Here is a 14,814-nt window from a genome sequence, read left to right on the forward strand (position 1 = left end):
GTCGATGTCTAGTAGGGTAGGGAAATTTTATTCGAAGCAAGACCGCACCCGCGGTCAAGGAGGGACCGCACCCGCGGTCGTCGAATTTCAGAAAATGAAATTGGTGCCGAGAGCACAGCGCACCCGCGCTCCTTGAACTACCGCACCCGCAGTCATGCGTGCCACTTGAAAAATGAGCCATGTGTTATTAGCCATGCAATTTAAGTGCTGAGTCTTCAATTCCTTACCAATTCCAGAGAAGAAACCGAGGGAAAGTGTAAGGGAAAAAGGGAAGGCTTCTTTCATTCTACACTTGAATTGTGCAAGATATATTCATCCAAATTTTAATCCAAGTTTAGATTTGTGCTCCTCTCAACCAATGCTACAAGAGGATGTAAGTTTGGTTAAGTTTCACCGTGATTTAGATTTCATATGTTGAAAGAATTAGGATATGATGATTATATTGTGTTCTTGACATATTGAGCATAGCATATTCGTAATCGGATCGAAGAAATGATATCGTATGCTATTGTTATGAGATTCCCGCATGTTTGAATGAAATATGTGCAGATTTCAGCATGGTATGATGTATTGTGGTGATAATGATGAGTTGAGACTTGTGAATTGTTGATATATGTGAGAGTTGGATTGACTGGTATCGAGAAATCACGTCGTTATGCCGTCGAAAGTTATACCGGGATTTATTATTGATTGTATATGCATTGAATTAAGTTGGTGATTGATATTGTACCTCTCCACATTGCCATTTCAGATTTGGATTGACAGATTTGGTACCTACTTCGAGACTTCGATTTATTACGACGACAAGAAGGTATAATTCATGCGATGGTAGGGAAGATACGACTCGAATCAGATTTCATTAGAGTTTCCCAACAAAATCACATACTAGATTTGTTATTGTATCTTTTGATATGTTTTGAATTGTTTATAGATTTATATTCAAATCTCCTGATATGATAATGTTGTGTTTATAGATCTATATTCAAGCATTGAGATAGGACAGTCATTGACAGATTTGTCAAACTAGACGTTCGGTGTATCGACGCATAGGAGCAGACTTCCTCCGATTGTAGACATTCGATACAGACACGACCGAAGTCTAGGAGTAAGACGTACAGTTACGCCGATTGGGAGGGTAGGTAACAGACAGTGACGTCTTATTCACCCAAGGATCCCTAGAGTAGAGTCAAACTGAGTCTAGACATGATTTGACTTAGACTGCATGTTTTATAGACTGGTTTCATAGACTATGGAACCCATGATTTACGTTACATGCATGATATGGTGTTTTATGATTTTATTATGCATATGCATGTATACATGTTTTATACTGGGATTTGTTCTCACCGGAGTTTCCGGCTGTTGTTATGTCTGTATGTGTGCATAACAACAGGTGGGGCAGGATCTGGGTCACGACAGAGATGAGTTCGAGATAGCGTGGTGACTACGGGCGCAAAAGATCACTAGTGGTGTCGGACTAGACTTGTACTACTTGTAGTTCATGATTTGTATTAAACCCTAGCTGTATGATTGTACCCGAACAAGACATGTTGTATGTTTGTAGAAATAAATAAAGAACTTGTACTTGTTTATATACATCTGAATGAATGTTAAAAAGCGAAAATTTGACCCACATTTTCTCACAGATCCATTTAATCCCAAACAGAATTGAGTTAGAGCCCAGGTCCCCACACTACTGGACCACCCTGAACCGCCCTGCCCTAGCCGAGAGCCCCCTTGGCCGCAGCCACCCTACGCATGCATGAGGGAGGAGTCCCAATTCATGTGGAATCTTCCCCAGCCTATTATCGAATATTCGGGTAAAATCTCTCAATTTCATGAAATCATGCACTTTAAACATTTAAGCATGTAATATATTACATTTAAGTATTTAAAATCAATTAAGAGAAATAAATATGCAATTTAAATCATCTGCATGCATGCAGTTTACGTGTACTGATTTTTCGGGCGCTATATACCCTTAGACCTTACAACCACGACGCAGATCCATCCAAACTTAACATAACACCTTAAAATGCACCTATAAATATTTCTTAGATGTAAACTTAAGCTCCTCGATAAATTTCTTAATTTGTTTTAAAACATGAACCTACGTCTTGGTTTTAATCCGAATCAACTTGAAAATTTACCAAACTTGAACCATAGATTATTAACACCTAACCATACCCTATGAAACCCAAATCAAGCCAATTAATACCCTTGAACAAGCCTATAGGTCTACTAAAATTTTCGGCCCGATACACATGAAACCCTAGCTTAATAACCTTGCACCCCATTCGACCCTAGCCCTTGACCGAACCAACCAGGCCCTAGCTGATCCTGTAGGGACCCTAACCAAATCTCTTAGACCCTACTTGTAACGATCATGGGCCATTAGGCTGAACCAACAAAGGCCTCGGCCCATACCCACGAACCACTACTGGTCATGGGTCGTTAGGATGGTCCAGGCCCATGCCCATGCACCGCCACTCATATAATATCCCACTCCTGGAAAATTGTTTCTTTCGCCTCCCCCAACACTTGAACCCAGAACCTCTAGGCATAATTACCTAGATTTTTAAAATGTTGGTACCAGTTGAGCATGTGAGGCCCGGGGCCAAAGAAGGCGGGGGGTGATCGCCGGTGCCATGAGGTTGCACGGACAATGAGCGGCTCCTGCCAGGCTTCTAGGTGGAGGGAACATGAATGAACCGATCCCACACCGGAATGAGAGGGATTTCGAGCCTGTTCAATGTAATGAACTGTACAGTTGAAGAGGGCTTAAAAGATTTGATACGTACTACTCATATCAAGAAGGTGCATCTTCTTTTCGGTAGCTCATCACATAAGAACTCCAAAGTTAAGCGTGCTTGACTTGGGGCAATTTTGGGATGGGTGACCCCTTGGAAAGTTTCCTAGGGTGGGTGTGAGTGAGGACATAAGCACGTTTGAAAGACCGGTCTTGATACAGTGAGGACATTCGCCGAAACCTGGGGCGTTACAGTTGGTATCAGAGCCGACCTCTCTTAGTACGGTGTGGTTCGGGGACGAACCTAGTGGAAGCTGGTGGGCATGTGAAGCCCGGGGTCGAAGAGGGCGGTGGGTGATCACCGGTGCCATGATGTTGCACGGACAATGAGCGGCTCCTGACAGGTTTCTAAGTTGAGGGAACATGAATGAACCGATCCACACCAGAATGAGAGGGATTCATAGACTGTTCAATGTAATGGACTGTACAGTTGAAGAGGGCTTTCAAAAATTTGATATGTACTATTCATATAAAGAAAGTGCATCTTATTTTCGGTAGCTCATCACATAAGAACTCAAAAGTTAAGTGTGCTTGACTTGGGGCAATTTTAGGATGGGTGACCCCCTGGAATGTTTCCTAAAGTGCGTGTGAGTGAGGACATAAGTACGCTGGAAAGACCCTTCTTCATACAGTTCTTCGAATCTGGGACGTTACACTACTGGACCAGCCCTACAGGCCACGCACGACCACAGCCCTCAACCCGTGAGATTGAAGCCTTGCACGACATCCCTCTCACATTTCAGCCCTAGTCTTCGCACCAGCCTTTCCTTAGCCTACGTAGGACCATGACTAGACTCTCTTAAGAGCCTTGTACGTGCCCCAACAGCAGTCGTACCGTTCAAGGAAACCCAAACCGAAACCCTAGTTCCTCTACAACCCAAAAATCGTGCACCACTTATCCTGATCCGTTCTAGCCTTGAACCGTGCTTCTATGGACTCTTAAACATGCTGAAAAATGTATCTTATCATAGCCTATCATGGCAGCCCCTTTGTACAACAAAAGCATGAATTTAAAGGGCACTAAAATCAAAGTTTTAATACGTATATACCATAAAATCGAAAATAATTGGAAGAGTATCATATTTTTCATGCAAACATATATAAAACACATAATATGGTATAAACGGTGAGTGAAGAAATATTAAAGTGTGTCTTTGCGTATTTCAATCACGAAAAACAATCATTGATGCGAGGGACGTTAACAGAGAGACCGGGAGGAAGCTTGCTGCGTTTTTCCTTCAACCTCACGTGAATTGCCCTTGAAAAAGTGAGGTGTGTGGACGTGTGATGGTGGAGAGAAAAGTAGGAGTCTTTTGAAGCTTGGTGGTGTGTGGTTTGAGTGTTTAGGGATTAGGAAACTCTATATTTTGATATAAATAATTGTGTAATAAGCTAGACTCAGTAACCTTAGTATAATAGTGTCGTTAGGCCCATTGTAATGTAGGTAAAATATTTTTTTTAAGAAAGTTTTCGAAAATATTAACCGAGCCTCCAAAAACTCCTTGTTTTCGTCAAAAATACCGGTTTAAAATACGACTCGACGCGTAGAAATACCTCAAAAAGCACCATTTTCGAAAATACCATATAGAATATACCATATATTTATTAAAAATAATCATTTAATAAATATATTTTCCATTTATGGTCCTCAGTTTTCGTTCATTGATCGCGTCTCGAAAAACTTTTAAAATACAGTTTTATACGTTGTAATAGAAAATCATATTTTTAACATGTAAACAAGCCTACCACATTTAATCAATGCATTTAAAACGATTAATTGGTCATTTTTTTCATTAATCCTAAATTCGCATACAGTTGGATTAAGTTATCGTATTTTGGACCTTATAGTTATCATTGAACTTACTATTTACAAATTATATAAAATCTCTAAAAGGATAAAATCTTCATTTCTTTCCAAATGATTAATTTTATACGAGGGATTTGCTTAGAAGTTTTCTTTTCTTTCATTGAACCCACTCGACGTTGCGGCAGGGGATTTGAATGATATTAAAATAAAAGGAGTAATACATGAGAGAAATTGGCCCAAAAGAATATACGAATTTAGAGCACATGTATAGTTTATCCAAATTACATATGAACAAACAATTCCAACATAACAGCATGAGCCGTTGGATTTACAGTGGAGGTGTTACCCCCCACGCTACAGCATCAAATAAATCCTTCAATGACAAAATCTCAATGACGAGCCTAGCTAAGTGTTTTGATCCATTTTCACCATTTGAAAGAAATCATGTTGGAATCATCTTTATATTTCCCTTCTGATGCCAATTAGTTTATATTCTAGAGAAGAAACGATGATAGACCTTCTCTTCCCTCCGGCATTCGAAAGCTAATGAATTCCACGAGCTTTTAAGAATCTCACCAACCGAAGGTAACGAGCCAAAAACTTCCAGTGGAGCTAGTGGAAAATACACCGTGGGAGCTATGCTTTCAAATGAATCTATCCTCGGGTTAGGACTTCTGATATACAATCAACAATCTCAAGAGGAACCACTTGAAGCAGCTTCCTAAAATATCATTTGTCCCAGAAAAATTAACACATCGGTAGGAGTTGGCATGTCTCTCTCTGTCCAAATGCACTAAAAAAATGTAAGTCCAATGAAACTTAGCACAGAGTTAAGGCAACGTGACACATGGATGTGGAAAATTCTGGGGAAAAGAGTAAATAGATTAAGACTATACTACACATTACACAATTGAATATGACAATCAATTGCAGGTTACAACATCTTTAATTACACTTCCACATCGCATTGTACACAGGCCAAAAAGCTATCTTATACTCGATTGACTACAACATACAAAGGCATCAGTTCTCATCATCGGAGTAGAAGGATTGTCTCCTCCTCAAAGATTCTATGACCTCAAAACGTCCATCTTTAACTGCAGCAGCTTCCCCAGAGTGAGGCTTAAGTTTAGGCACATTCATCATACTCAGAGGTGTCGATGCACCCTGATTTACTTCCCTTAGCACAGACCGAACGGTAGCTGCTGCAATTGCATCTGCCGCAGCTGATGCCACTTTGGAATTGGTGTGAAGCTGTTCAGGTAACTTGCTCTTTAGAGCACTTAAATTTGGCTCCTTTGAAACACCTGTTGAACGATGTGTATCTGATTTCTGAATGGACGCTACTTCCTCCACAGCTGCGGACTTACTCTTCATGGATTCGTATTTTTGCATGTCATAGATGAGTTCTTTTTGAAGCTGCCGATCAGCGACTAAGATATCATCAATTTCATTCTTGTAATCTTTGAGAAGGATCCTTAGGCATTCCATCAGGGAACCTGTGAGAGGGCTGTTTTTACTCTCTAGCAGCCGTTTTAACTCGATAAAGATGGGGATTGTATTCTGGATAAGACCTTTTCTGACTGCTTGAGTTATGGCTCGTCCTTTGGCAGCAGATGTGGATGCTACACCACTTTCTACAGCTTCTTCTTCGATATCAGCTGCCTCAGATGACGATCCACGGCTTGGTTGTACCCGAATCTCTTTGCTGGAGAGAATTAAGAAGGCATCCTGCTTCATCAGCATTTTAGAGCCAATTACCAAAGAAATCGACTAGCTCAGCAGGGATAACTAGACAAAATTACTCAAAGCACTCAACCCACAACAGTTCAAAACTTACATTCCAGAAACCAGATTGTTTCCGCAAGAAAAAGACAGGTCAAGTTACCTGTAGGACTGACAGCCCAGTACTATCCTCTAGAGAGAGCAGATTATCAGTTGCAGAAGCCAGAATCTCCGCACATACTTTAGCAAATGTGGCCAAAAGATGCTCTGGAGCCATTTGTTTCAACAGAGTGACGTAGATGTGCATTCTCTGAGATCTTGATTTCTCATCGTTTCCTCTGAAAAAAACATCATTGAAATTAATTATAAGATCTTGGATTTTTCCTAGACGTTTACGTCAATGAATAAAAATATTCCCACCTGAGTGTAAAGAGACGGTTTTCATTTCGTGAACTGTTGGCATTTTTGCATCCGGTGTGTGCATTGCAGTCATTTAACACAAAAATAGCTTCCACGAAGCTATTATAAGCTAAAAGTGGTGCCTTGGCTGCAAATAGAATACCAAGAAAATGCTACACATATGTCAATACAATGTCAGATACCAAAATGCAAGAGAGATTTTCAAGATGATCGGACCTTTTAAGATATTCCCAAAGAGAAAATCAGCTTGTTGCCTAATTTTCTCTGAATCATCAACTAAACACAGTAGAAACCGAAGAAATAGCACTCCTCTCCATTTTACATAGTCCCTCTGCACGAAAGAAATAATCTCTTGTAACCAACTCTCAGATATGGATGTTGCAGAATTTGAATGACAATATGATAATTATGTACCTGTAATAGCCTTGATAACAGTGTAAATGTTTGCCTTCTTACAAGTTCACATGGATCGCGCAGGCACTTTGTGATCTTCGACATATAACTGTTGGCTTTCAAAATTAGATATCAAAAATATAAAATGAAAATTGAAACTTCAACAACAAATAAACTTAGGTCTTACCAGTCAACCAGAGCAGTATATCGCACGCAGAAATCTGACATCACTACAACAATATTATTGCGAAGGGCAGCAGAATCACTCTTTTCAAGCTCCTAAAATGATTATGCATTTAATATGATAAGGTACGGAACTGTATAGTCTGTGGCCAACACAAAAAAAAAAGAGAATAGCATTGGTTGAACCGATACCAAATGGTTCTGATTTCAGATTGGAAAGCTTATGCTCATAGCTACTAGTTTAGCTATAAAACTCATACGATTAAAGAAAGTGATCATCAAAGATATCCATGTTCAACGTATTTATTTGGTGCTGTAAGCGGTTATGATATAACTAGTTAAGATAAGGACACGTGACTGCAGACTGTACCTGAACAAAAAGAGGAAGATAGCGCTTCGCAAGTTTAGAATCAGCAAGGCAAATTTTGCCCATGGTTAACCAAGCTTGAATAAACAAGGAGGGGGCACGATCCTTTACAGGAGCTGCTGATCCGGGTAATTTACTTGATTTTGGATCAGATATCCCTGAAGTAATTATGGTGTGTATAACAGGAACTATACTTTTGAAATTGGCTGAAGGGCTGACAATAACTAAGGACCCAATAGTGTACATGGCGATGGTTGCTTGTGTTGATAATTTGGATTCATATGCAGCTGTTTTTGATCCTGGTTGACTAACACCAGTATGTGGTGTGAGGAAAACATTCTCTTTAGTAGCATCAGAAATTTTAGACATGTAAGCATCTAAAACTTTGGATGATTTAGAAAGGAGCTGGTCAGTCCATCTTGTTACAAGCAAATCAGCTTCGTCGGTATTCAAAGCCTTCCGTTTGCAAAGGGTTCTGAGAGCTTTTACATGAGCATTAACCTGGGTCAAGTACAAGAAATTATTCTAAATTCATAAAGCAAAAGTTAAAGATTAATGAAGACAAAGAACTTTGGAAGTTAAGAACTTGGAAGGACCTTTACAGGAGCACAACCGAAATGGCGTAAATCAATGGAAAACTTATTTAGAATTGGGACAAAAACATTAACCAGATATGCATGCATTTGGTTATTAATAAGATCACTGTGTTGCATACCTCAGTTGAATGCATGTTGAACCCCTCAAGTCGTTTGAGAAAGCTATGAGCTAGGTCAGCAGCAGGTTCAGGAGGTAACTCAACAGAAACATTAGAAATTGTCTGTAAGAGAAAGACACGGTCTCCAATCCAAGCAACAGAATGAAATTCAATGTCAAGCATTCCTTCATCTGGATCTCCTTGTTCAAGAGAGCCGTTCAGTTCACCAACTGGTTTATACTTGTCAAGATGCTGCAGATGACGATGGAGGAACTCCCAGTCAACTGCTTTTGGAAGATATGCAGACACTTCCGAAAACAAAAACCAAGAGCCAGGGGGTGCTGTCCACTTCTCAATTGGCATGGAATTATTTAACCACTGGATTTCAGATTCACTGATGATTTTTTTGAGTGCGATACAAATGCTTGGCCTGAGTTTTTTCTTTTTACCCAGGCTTGAGCAGATCTTCTTCACCCAAGGTGCCACCTCTCCATCGCAGATCCCTTTCAACAGTCCTAGAACTCCTTGAGGAAATAAAAACTCTGAGTCCATATCAAAGTTATTTTTCTGGCCAAGTGTATCATGAGGAACAGATTCATGATTTGATGAACGTGTTGATCCAGCCCTTACCACTCGTTCAAGAACCAATTCCAAAAATAGGTTCTCACATTCTTCTTGAATGCTAGTTTCATTGTCGTTTATTAACCGTGGAACAGAATGCATCCACTCCTTGATAACAAGGCAGGTTGAATATGTTCTAAAGGCCTATAAGTAGAAAGGAAGGCTACAAATTAAAAACCAAAGGACCCATGAAAATATTTTACAATTAAAAACAAAAACAATAAAGATAATCAGGAGGTATCACATCATTATGAAAAGAGAGAAAATTAACAGCATATAAAATAAATTCAGTAAAACATGGAGAAAAAGAAAGAAACTTGTCAATGAATAAAAAATGAAGAAATAAAACATGCCAATGGGGAGACGTACTCAAACCCACACGTGTGCCTGTCAAAAGGCATGTCAGTCAAGCCATCAGAGCAAGCTACAAAATAATGTTTCAAGGCTCTATTTAGCTAAATAATTTTGGTGCGACCACCGAAGAACTGCTAATACACTAAAAACCTGCTTATATACTCTCACTAAAAAACTTACTTTTAAGATATCATAAGACTTAAAGTAATATTTGTTTTTGTGAAATCAAATAATCTTGAACCCCAGGTTATTTAACGTAACAAAAAAGGATAAGAGCTCGAAATCAAAGTTAGTGACCTCAGAGATAGCTGAGATAGCAACTTTCCTAATGCTAACAAGTGGATCAGAACAAGCCATGCCTATTGTCTTTAGCAGATCTCCGTCAAGTTCACCTCCTAAAAGTGCTGCCAACTTGGATATCAGTAAAAGAGAAGCCTTTCGAACTGCAGCCTTCTCATCCATACAGCGTTTTTTCAAAAGATCATTCATTCCATTGGTTCCCTTGTTTCCAAGACCCAACACTTCTTTCAACACTTCTTTGCTGTTATCATTCCCTGACAAAGGCACCACTAACTGAGCTAAATTGTTTAAAGCTCTAGCTCTAATACCAGCTGCAATATCAGAGCAGCGCTGAACCAATGCTTCTAACAACCTCCAACCCCGAGAATTCTCCATTCCGTTAACCATATCGAATCCCAGCGAACCACTTAGTGACATCATCAAAACAGGAATTATATCCACTGACAAAAGCCTAAACTGGCCCTTCCCTTGGCTCATCTTAACCACATAATCAGCAAACCCAACTTGATCCTCAAAATCTAAAGCTTTAACAATCTCTATTATGGATTCCACTGCCAATGCCCTTGGTTCGGCCTTTTCTGGAGCCTTCTGCGCCAAATACTTCGGCAAGTTCGCAACAGCCTTCTTTATATCGGTTGAGGATTCCCCCAACTCCACCATCCTATTGACCACAAATCCCAAACCAAAGCTCCTAATCTGGGATTTATGCAACAAAATCAGCGAACTCAGCCCCTTCAATACCTCTGCTGCAGTATGAACCTGATTCCCATGCACGGCTTTCAACACTTCACCTAAAATCCGTGTGCAAACCCCGTTTAAACTCCCAAAACTTTCCAGATGCCCAGAAAATTCAACAGCCATAGTCAGAATCTGGCAAACAGTCTGAACCAAAGCTTTCAAACAATCCGGAAACCGATCCAAGTGAACCAAGCCCAGCACCATTTCAAATTTATCAAGAACGAAAAACAAATCTTTTACATTATATCCCTTCTCTTCGCCCTCATTCTCAAAACCCATATCCCTGTTTTCCACTCTGCTCTTATCCAGTCTACCATTTCTCCTTCCCTTCTTTTTTGCACCTGGATTCCTAGATAAAGACCCTTCGTTTGAAACCAAAGACGAGTCTTTAAATGCCATGCGAATCGTGCGAAGGAGGCTGAGAAAAGCAATGGGAGTAAACAGGGATAAAACAGGAGAATTGGGGGCTAAAAGAAGAGAAACGTAAACCTTTGAAGCTAAAACCGAAATTCTTGGAGAACCCCCAGAATCCATAGCCGAATAAATGGCATTGGTGAGTGATGTAAGACCAATATTTCTTGAAGAAAGCTCCGAATAAAGATTTTCAAGATCCATGGAGTCATTGGTGCCAAGAGCGTATCCTAGAAGGGCTTCCAAATCTTTGAGAAAAGCCTGCGAAATAGGGGATGGGTTTTCCAGATCCGAAAGAATCCTGCCGATAATTTCATCCATTGTTGAATCTGGATGAAGCTCTGGTTCTGTGGTGTATTGTGAAACACACGGACAAACGATGTTTGATTTTGGTCTCCTTCCCGCCTTCGACCCACAAAACGACGTCGTTTTGGAAGAGAAAGATGGGCAAGTATTTTAAATTTATATATATTTCAACTAATAATCCGTTGCATGTATGTGTGTATAAATTTAGTGAATAAAGCTAAATTTGGGGGAAATTTTTGTGTCAATGTTTAAATTAAAATTCAGTATACGGTCATAGTTTTTTAAGAATTAGTACCTGACAATATTACAATTGTAGTTTTAACTCCCTAGAAACCCAAATTGACATTTTTTTTCTTTTATTATTTAAATAAATATATTATTTTAACTACAAAAATTACACTGTGTCTTCTTTAAAATTTGTGGTTATGTACTGAATCTTAATTCAAGAGGTATTTTTCACAAATTTACCGATTGAATAATCTCTTGTGCATGAGACAGGTCAACCATGTTCATATTTACAATAAGAATTAATATTTTTAGTATAAAAGTAATATTTTTTCATATATGACTCATTTTATCTGTTTAACAAAAATGACTTATGAGACCGTCTTACAAGAGTTTTTATAAACTTGATTTTATATGTACAAAAAAAGATCAAATAATTTTTTTAAAAAAATTTAAAGATTCACTTTACTCATGTTACTTCATAATTTTTTGAGAACTAATTGGAATATTTTATTTTACTAGCAAATTTTTTATTTTATTTTAATTATATATCGTTTGTAACAGTGTTTTTATAACCGGACCGTTAATCGAACCGGTCAAGCCTTAAAAAATGGTTCAACCGGTTCAACCGGTTCGACCGGACGGTCGAACCGGATCAATAAAATTAATATTTTATTTATTTTATATAATAAATAAAATAGTAAAATATTGATTATTTATGTTTTTATAGTTTTTATTTAATTTTTAAGATGAAAATTACAACAAATATCAAAATAAAAATCATTTTTCAAATTCAAAAATCCAAATTACACATAACATGTAACCAAATAGGGATGACCAAATTTAAGTGCCCAAGTAAACATCAAGATTAATTATAAAAAAAGTAGCAAACATCAAAAACCGTCGCTATTTAGCGACGGTTTTAAACAAACCGTCGCTAAATGGCGACGGTTATTCTTTAACCGTCGCTATATAGCGACGGTTTTTGAAATAACCGTCGCCGATCTTGGGCAATTTTTTAATAATTGCATCAGACCCGGCCGGTCCTGAAGACCGGCCGGTTTCCGGTTTCCGGTTTGAACGTGTTTTAAAACGGTTTTTTTCGGTTATTTAACTGTTTTCCGGGGTTTTATTTATGTCCGGACCGGTTGGAGGCCGGTTCACGTTGAACCGGTCCAACCGGCGGTTCCGGTCCGGGTTTGAAACATTTGTTTGTAATACATTTTCATCTCGATATTGTAAAATATTCCTATTCGATAGTTGGCTTCATTGTATCAGTATTCATATTTTCATCGTGTTGTACTGTCATCAGTCACATGTGCTTTGAGAAAATGTTCAAGGAGTCAGCTCATCCCATAAATTCATTTTAAGTCAAGCACACCTAAATTAGAAGTTTTTGTGTTATGGGCTCCCTCTTGGAGAACCTCATGTTGCCACAATGTGAACAATCGTCGAGTCTGTGCCATTACATGATGGTATCAGAGATGAAATCTCCTAGTATGGTGTGGTTTGGAGACGGATTTTGCAGAAATGTGTGGGTACGCCTAGGTTGACGAGGGTGAGGATTGATTGCTGGTGCCACGATGTAAAACAGATAAAGTGCGACTTCTAGCAAGATTCTAGACGAAGGAGAACAGGTTACACACTTGAATGAGAGGGTCAAGGAATTTCAATACCCTGCAGCTATGAAAATGTACAATTGAGAAGAGCTTAAAAGATTTGATTTACTTGAAATTGTTAGTTTCTATTCACACAACTTGATAGTTGCTTGTATATCCATAATACTTGTCATAATTGAGAAAAAATATTGTCTTGGTGTAATTTTTGGATTCCTCAAAATACCTATGTTAGGATTGATTTTAAAGTTTTAGAAGGGGTAAATACACTCTTGAAACTCTTTTTAAAATATTTGTGTTTAAGTTGATTTTACCAACTGTTAACTGTATTAAACAGATGTGGTTGGACCACTTTAAAATGTTTTTCCAAGTGCGGAAAGGTTCGACTCGATCTAGTGAAGAATATAATCAGGTGACTAGACTTTTAACAAAGCAAATCAGACAATAATAAATGCTGAAAAGAAAATAACACAAGAGATTTTATGGAAGTTCGAATATTTAATTTTTCTACGTCTTTTCTTCTTCTATTTAGGAAAGAATTACCTACAAAACTTTAGTTTTACAACAATTTGTATAAGCACAATTCAATTTAGGACTTATCTCTTGTCTAAATTGAAACTTCTAGTACAACTCAATCAAAATACAACTGTAAAAATATGTGAATTGTCTTATTCAACAGTTCAACAACCCTCGGCAATTAGCCTTCAAAGAATGACTTGCGAAGTTGTGAGAAGCCATGGTTGATCCTTGATGATCTGAAATAAACTTGAATGCGAGGACTTGTGAGAAGATTGAGAATATGCCAAATAAGAGAGTTCGAGATCCTGAAAATAGTGAGCTTGTAGACTTGTAAAAGAATCGAAACTTCAGATGAGTGAAGACTATCTTATTTATAATGGCTCTTGATTCTAATTTTCAAATCCTTGCAACATTCGACTTTTGTTTTTATGACACAAAAAATTTTCTCTGTCTTTACTGCATTAAATGATTGTAGGCGTCTTGCCAAAAATGGAAAGAAGCAGCTCTGAATAGTTGATACTATGAAAGAGAAGACCGCAATAATTCTCTGCCTTATTGGAGACATTCTGATATTTTGATAGCCTTGTCTATTATGCACGATTGGTCAAAAAGATATTCTGAGATTAAACGAGCCGGTAGGTGGGATTTCTTTGAACTTTGTGAAATTCAGCTCGAAGACCAAATGCACCACATCTTGCAGAGTCCGGTTGGGATATGGGAACGTCGGGTTTGATAATTAAGCAATCCAGCTAGACATATCATTTGGTTGAACATTCATATGATCCACTTTGAGGAATACTATTCTAGAAGATAATACGACCAGGTTTTTTAAACTCCAGCTCTACATAAAATGGCGGCTAAACGTTATAATAGTCATCCATAATTTGTTATCACCAAAATTAAACAATTACAAACTAACTGTTATGAAAAAGTAAAAATTTATGGTAAAAAAAGTAAAAATCAAACTCTCAAAATTATCAAACTACACACTTTATAATATTTTACTCTCAACTCAATTGTGAATTTCTTCACAAATGGTGAGGCTATTTATAGAATATCTTTGGTAATAATCCAAAAAATAAATTACATCATTACCTTCATCATCACACACAAATTTCTAATTTTCACAACTCTTATTTTCAACATTCAAATATTCAATACACGTTTTTTTTAATATTAATTTTCAACACTCCCATTTGCGATGATGATCATAATGATTGTATTCATTACGTGTTTTATACTGCCTTGTTAAAAACCTTACTAGGAAAAACTCATTGGGATAAAAACCACAGTAAGGGAAAAAGAGTGCAGTCACGTAAACTCCCC

The 14,814-nt window shown here is 38.1% G+C and overlaps 1 protein-coding gene across 1 annotated transcript; it reads right to left on the reverse strand.

The window, feature by feature from the left end:
* Positions 1-5,390: 5,390 nt before the first annotated feature.
* LOC140814883 (condensin-2 complex subunit CAP-D3) lies at positions 5,391-11,231 on the reverse strand. The gene is made up of 9 exons (XM_073173981.1): positions 9,671-11,231; positions 8,420-9,163; positions 7,708-8,205; positions 7,342-7,433; positions 7,176-7,263; positions 6,978-7,092; positions 6,762-6,888; positions 6,505-6,679; positions 5,391-6,347 (listed from the first exon to the last, which is right to left on the reverse strand). The coding sequence occupies exons 1-9, from the start codon at positions 11,141-11,143 to the stop codon at positions 5,640-5,642; spliced, it is 4,020 nt and encodes a 1,339-aa protein (XP_073030082.1). The 5' UTR covers positions 11,144-11,231; the 3' UTR covers positions 5,391-5,639.
* Between the last annotated feature and the right edge of the window lie 3,583 nt (positions 11,232-14,814).

This window comes from Primulina eburnea, chromosome 15, assembly GCF_022965805.1.
Source record: "Primulina eburnea isolate SZY01 chromosome 15, ASM2296580v1, whole genome shotgun sequence".
Lineage (NCBI taxonomy): Eukaryota > Viridiplantae > Streptophyta > Magnoliopsida > Lamiales > Gesneriaceae > Primulina > Primulina eburnea.